At 38.8% G+C, this 7,210-nt stretch overlaps 1 protein-coding gene across 1 annotated transcript in view; it reads right to left on the reverse strand.

Annotated features, from left to right (window-relative positions):
* cltca (clathrin, heavy chain a (Hc)) overlaps positions 1-5,319 on the reverse strand; it is a 39,372-nt gene extending 34,053 nt beyond the window's left edge. Inside the window, exon 1 of the mRNA XM_061802655.1 lies at positions 5,004-5,319. Within this exon, the coding sequence (XP_061658639.1) occupies positions 5,004-5,045 (42 nt within the window). The 5' untranslated portion in view covers positions 5,046-5,319. The remainder of the gene's footprint in view (positions 1-5,003) is intronic.
* Between the last annotated feature and the right edge of the window lie 1,891 nt (positions 5,320-7,210).

Below are 7,210 nucleotides of genomic sequence, written 5' to 3' on the forward strand. Positions count from 1 at the left end.
TTAGCGATGATCGGACTGCACAAACGTGTCGGTTTCTTGCTGGCTCGCGGCCGAAGCTTAACCAGACTGTGTTTGCACGAAGATATGCACTAAATTTGATTTTTCATACACGTCTCGTATAAATGAATGAGACGTTCTCCGCTAGCATAACACCGCTACGTGTGAACGATTGACACACTTATTCTTTGTTGAGCGATATTTAGCGATGATCGGACTGCACAAACATTGATTTCTTGCTGGCTCGCGGCCGAAAGTTAACCAGACTGTGTTTGCACGAAGATATGCTCTAAATTTGATTTTTAATACACGTCTCGTATAAATGAATGAGACGTTCTCCGCTAGCATAACACCGCTAAGTGTGAACGATTGACACACTTATTCTTTGTTGAGCAATATTTAGCGATGATCGGACTGCACAAACATGTCGGTTTCTTGCTGGCTCGCGGCCGAAGCTTAATCAGACTGTGTTTGCACGAAGATATGCCCTAAATTTGATTTTTAATACACGTCTCGTATAAATGAATGAGACGTTCTCCGCTAGCATAACATTGCTACGTGTGAATGATTGAATGAAATCAGAAGCATGGAGTCTGTCTCAGTTCAGAATGTATTGTATTGCATTTGCCATTTTTACTGTTTGTCACTTCAGGAGGCGTGGTTAAGTGCCCTGTACGGAGGGGTCAATTGGGCGGCATTACTCGTCTATAAAACACTAGCACAGAAACAAGAAATCCAGATGCCATAGTTGAGCAACCAAAAATAATTTGACTTGGAAAAAAAAATGACTCAAAAGCTCTGCCTCTGAGTTTTGGTGTGATCATTTTTTTTTCCCAAAAGGACCAATGCTACTGCAGTTGTATGCAGCACTTCATGGAGAAAACAACACAATGGAGGTGAGTCGAGAGAAGAGTCCAGAAAAGACAATGTCCAAAGTTTGGGATAGTTTCAGATGTAAGGAGGAAGATAAAGTTGAATGTGTATCACAACACCAAGTCTAAGATCACCAACATAAAGCAACGTGTAGATGTTAGCTAATTTAATATACTCCATCGGCCATTTTTTAATGACCCCGCAACTGATCAATGAGCCAGACAGCCGCCAGCGCAGTTGGAATTGCTTTGTTGGACAAATTGTAATAAAAACAAACATGCAATATGCACTTTCATACACGCGCTGCTATATCCACAACTCATCCAGAGTCACTAAACACGCAGACTGGCTTAAGCTAGTCAACAGCCAGCCCACTCTGAACTTACTGACAGAGATCTTGGCCTGTTACGATAATTGCTACGTTGACTTATTTTAAATAAAATGGACGATAATATTGTCAGACTCAAAGGGTTATTGTTGTGGGGAGCTAGTGATATACGTCCAAGATGGCGAAAGACTTGGATGGCTGAGTCATTAACAGTGACTCATGGATCACCAGTGGACCAGTACTATCGTGCCGCTTTTGGCGCCATCCAATACTCAACAGTTTAGCTCCATGTAAAACGCATAGCTTCACACAACAGAAACTTACAGGAACGTTAATTTGTGTTCGCTAGCCCAGGCTTGAGCTGATGATCTCGCCTGGAAGCTAACGGGATATGGAGCTCGACAGCTTGGTCCTCCATGGTGAAGTTGTTTAAAATGTTGGCCCCTCTCAAAGTTGTGTTTGTCTCCAATTACCTTGAGAACTTAACTGTTCAAGCAGAACCTCAGTGCCACAAATTATTCAGCCAGTAATTGACAAGGACAAACATCTATGTATATTTGATTAACAGCTTGTCTTCCTCGGACCAACCACACAGGAGCCAGCTTTACAGGGACTTTTTTTGTCATTGCAATTTAAATAATTCTGATTGGAATCTTTGGTCAACTCTTTACATGTGACATGATCCATTCTGATCAATACTCCACCCCTGTGAAAACATATTTCCATTCAGATTAATCTTGTTCATTGTAATGGAGGTTCATAAGGTCCATTTTCATTCAGTTTGGGGCTCTACATTTGGGCTTCTAAACGGATAATTGGAATAGAGGGCTCTATGTAAATCAAGCAAGTCTTACAGCTCTTTATTTGAGAACTAGCAGGAGACATAGCTCCAGGCATACCTACAATGGGTGAGCATTTGATTGAGAAACCATATTAAAAAGTTTTTTTGTAAACCTATTAAAATAAATTCTAAAAAACTATTTTGGGTGACCTCACTCTCTTGCTGTCAAGTGAGACTATTACATAATTTCACTTTGGGGTTCAAGACAGTTTTCCAAATAAGATCCAATGTGTGCTTGCTTCACGCTGTCACCCGCAGTTGGATTTTACTGTAAAAGTGGTAAATAAAACAAAATACAATTAAACATTTTTAGATTTAACACCAAAATGTTTGAGCAAACCACGTTATTTTGTGTATACATTAGGCACGTCCCAATCAAGCTTTTTCACTTTTGATACAATACTGCAGATCTGAATTTTGCCCAATATGGAAATTGCTCTGATCTGATACTAGCAATAATCATACATACTTTGCTTATTTTGTATTGTGGAATGCTGGAAAAGGCTTGATCAAGTGATATTACTCAGAGCAAAAAAAAAAAAAAAAAAAAAAATCACCAATGGCAGGTGTGCAAAAAACTGACTCATTATTAGCCTATGGGTCACATGAAACAACTTTATTCTAAGAATGTGTACGACAATTGAATAAAAAAAAATGAAAAATATCCAAGTTGCAACATAACCACTGCTGAACTACATAAGCATATTCTATATTTGAAAATAAACAAATTGAAAAGGGCTTTACTTCTTGCTACTAGCACCTCAGCATCCTGTTGTAATCACATGGGCTCTGCATTCCATTTGGCGCTGCTAGAAACAAGTGCTGGAGCAGCGCATGAAATGGACTGATTGTATAAGAGTGACAAAAAAGGAGATTTCAGCAGTGACCGTGTGGACACCATCTGTGAAAGTATAATGAAGCCTTTAGCAGGTAGAGCTCTGCATTCTTAAAAACCTCAATTTGATTACATTTCAATTCTTAGGCTTCTAATTTGATAGATTCATGTTGAATTCACAAATGATTTAAATGTTTAAATATCAGTTTAGTACAAATACGAGGTTTTTTTGATGGCATATAAATCTGTCATCAGATTTTTAAAGCAAGTTTTTCCTGCATAGAAGTACAAAAGTTTTTTTAAAAAAGCATGGGTGTATTAAAAAAATGGAAATTGCATGTTAAGTTCTTTCATTTTAGGTTTTTTTGGGTCACGGATAACATTTGCTCTCATGGAGTACAAAAGAGAACAATGAACAATATTTCTTTACCTGTTAGGGTTACTACTTGCATGGTTTTAAGTAGCACCTAATTAAGTTGCATATATGACATATTACAATTGTGACAATTTTATACTTTGAATATTTTCAACAAACAGTTGTAACTTTCTTCCCATTCATTTTTTGCTTCTGTCAAGTTTGGACCTCTCTGTGGCAGGGCTCAAGTCCGCAGAAAATTTGACACCAATTCCCATGAGTTAGAAACGAAATGAATACGCACATATATAAGGGCCAGTTGCTTTTCAAGTCACCACATGTAAAAGCTACTTTTTCCTGATGATTTTTGATTCCAAAACTGCTTTCTTATGTGTATACAGGTCCAGGATGGCGACTTCAGGAATCTTTTAATGCTGCTCTTGATGATCATGGTTCAAGTGATTTTTTTTTTTGCATCCATTTCTCTTCTTCCGGATTAAAGGGGAATCCAAAATGAACCCAAACGTCAGATTTAAAACTAAAAGTCACTCATTTCTCACCGCTGTACAGCTGCTCACATTAGTTCCCATTTTCCCCTCGTTTGGTAGAGTTCAGCTCGACTCAAATGAAAAGGGCCTCTCACTGGGCAGGTGGTAATCAATTCAGAGGATTTGCAGAATTTATATTGAATTTCAGGGGAAGTATTATCATGGATTGCTGAATTTATACTTTAACCCACCCCTGTTGGTAAGGAACCTTCTCTGCCATATCATTCAGTAGACCTCAGTGCTGTGCAACATGTTGCAGGACAACATGTTACTACAAAAGTACACTCTTTTCCTGTTTCAATCAATCAATCACTTGAAATGAGAATTTTGCATTGCAACCTTGTGCATAAAACATCTAGGTCGCCATTTCTGATAGCTCAATATTATGTGAGTCCCAAAATGGCAATAGACAAGTACAATACTATAATTCTATGCTATACAACTTTTTTTTAACGATACAAGATAGCCTTCTGGCATAGTGGAATTCAGTGTGACCTCTTTTTTGACATCACTGCTCCCAGAACAAAACATTAACTACATGCCCAAGTGAACTGTTAAAATGTGTTAAGTGGAAACCTGCAGTTTTTAATCCAAATCGAAAATCAATTCGATTGACAAATTAATCGATGCCATTTCAATGGGCAATATTTGCCGCTTTCTTTCAGCACAAGTGTCTAGGTAACGACTTTTTGAAACCCCGGTGAAAGTGAGTTCATTCTACTCATGCAACCATGTTTTAGCGTGTTCCTTGCATGATTTACCGATATTTTACAAACCACACATACGATTATACAATTTCTGAGAGAAGAAAAAAAAAAATCACACCAAAATAGAAATTGTCAAGCTTAATGCGATAATTCATTTTAATAATTGTCAGCGAAGCCTGTAAACTTAACTAAAATTGTTACGAACGCTCTACGTGGCCAAGTCAAGTACACGAAAGGCCCATCTAAACTCAGCACGGAATTAATGGTAGGCAATACAATGCTATTATGAATAACTAACGCCACATTAAAACTAATAAGGGCGGCTCACTAAAACTGCTAGCCAGAAAGCTAAGATGCTAACTAAGATAAACGTCATCAACCCAGCCCGGCCAGCTAGCATAGCTCGGACTTTACTTGTTAGCAATGTTTGCCTGGGACCGTCATGTCTCGAATGCCAACAAGAGCATTTGAATCAAAGAAAGACCGCATAGAAACGAAGGGATTAACCAATTCACTCACCTGCAGGTGCTCCTGAAAACGAATTGGCAGGATCTGAGCCATGGCGGTTCCTCTCACTCTCCCCCGGTTTCTTCGAATGCTAACAAACTACGGCGCCTCTCGGAACCCAGGCGGGCAGCCAGGGAGCCTCTTATCGGTGGATCCAAAGACAGAATTGAAGGTACTGTCGGTGGGATGGTACGTTTCTACTAGTCTCTTGGCTCTAGACTTACGTGCTTGCCCTGGCTAACGTCAGGTTGCCGCTACACCGACTCCTCGGATCTGCAATGGCGGAGGAGGTTAACGAGCTCAGAAAACATCCCGGAAATGGAAGTACTCCCCGAGGCGGATGAATACAAAGATACACTTTTTAAAAAGTCCTTTTAGGCGGTCACAATTGCCCTTCCGCTAGTACAGTGGGAATATTTAAAACTTGAATGTGTTATACATGATACAAAAATGCTGAATTTAGATATGGAAATTCATTGGAATACGTGTCAATCTAGGAACTATTTCTTTTTATTCGCGCCTTGATTTTTGCCACATCATTCGTGTGTAAATGGACGTCGGTCAAACGCGTTGAACACTTGTTTCCCGTCAGCAAATCGGATCTCTCCGTGAGTTCGACTCACCGCACTCTAAAAATAACTATTCAGCGTGAATTAAATGTAAAGTGATTACTTGTAGTAATAATTTAATAAGTCGTCGGCAAGAGAATCCTTCATTAGTCAACTTCAGGCAGGGATGTTGCAAGAGGGGCGGCAACCCAAGGACAAGGCCCCCAAAACACAACTGACTTTGGGCCATATCAATCAACTCGCAACTTTAAAAAAAAAAAAAATAAATAAATAAATTGGTCTGTATCAACGACACCTGGAAACCTCCATGGACCCTGCAATCGCACTTTCTTTCAAAGATTGTCCTGTTTTTTTGTTGTCTTCCCCTCCTATATTATCCATCCATTACCTGAGCCGCTTATCCTCACAAGAGTCGCCGGAGCCTATCCCAGGTATTTTTGGTCAGGCTGCAGGGTACACCCTGAACCGATTGCCAGCCAATTGCATGCCACATTGAAATAAACAACCTTTCACACTCACAATCACACCTAAGAGCAATTCAGAATCTCCAAATGCACATTTTTAAGATGTGGGAGGAAACGTGAGTGTTTGGAGAAAACCCACGCAGGTACAGGGAGAACAAGCAAACTCCACAAAGGCAGATTTGAACCCCGGTCCTCATAATTGTGAGACAGGCTGTCTAACCAGTCCCTTCACTGTGCTGCCTTCCTCTATTTTTTAAGTATCTTTTCACTCTCCACTTTGGTTTTTTTTTTTCAGTCACTCCCCTTTTGAAACCAACCTAAATTTTCAATACAAAGAACCACAGTGGCGGCTAAAAACGTCATGGTGGCACAGTAAAACTATTTTGGCATAAAAGGGATACAGATCCTCCTTTCCGTTTGACCTAGTCAAACAGGACACAAACATAAAAAAAACACATATCAAAAATCATATGATGTATGTAAACACAAAGAAAACCTAAACATCGGATTTTGTTAGATATTAACTTTGGTAAGTCTTGAAGATGTCTTGTATGAAACAAAAGACATTTATAGATTTAGATTTATTTTAATTATGCAACAAACTATGAGATGCATATCATTGTATCAAAAGTGCTCTATAAATAAAGTTTAATTTGAATTGTTGCACCTTGCTCCTTGGTTGTAAACAACTGAGCTTTTCAGGGATGCTCCTTTCATACTCAAACATGACATTTACCTGTTTCCAATTAACCTGTCCACCTATAGCTTTTTCCAAGCTGTTTTTTTTTTCATTTTTGTTTTTAGCATTGCTAGCTTTCATGTCCTTTGTTGTCCCGATCTCAGCTTTTTTTTTAAACATGCTGCTTGCATTAAATCCAAAAGGAGCAAATATCTGCAAAACAAACAAACAATAACATGCGTGACTTTGAAAACTAAAAACCGTGTGTGTAGTATATACAATTGAAAATGGGTTAAAAATCATACACAAGTCATTGTATTCTATTTTTATTCAAGTTTCATACAACATCCCATTTTCATTCTCATTGGCATTAAGGTTTGTAATCAAATCACCAGTTTAGGTTGATTCAGTGTAGTATGTTGGCCACAGTGAGTACCCGAGTTTACAGTTCCTCTTTTAACATCCACAATTTCTTTGTCCAGAGGATGTCACACTTATTGCTCAATT

The sequence above is a fragment of the Syngnathoides biaculeatus genome, chromosome 18 (genome assembly GCF_019802595.1).
Source record: "Syngnathoides biaculeatus isolate LvHL_M chromosome 18, ASM1980259v1, whole genome shotgun sequence".
NCBI lineage: Eukaryota > Metazoa > Chordata > Actinopteri > Syngnathiformes > Syngnathidae > Syngnathoides > Syngnathoides biaculeatus.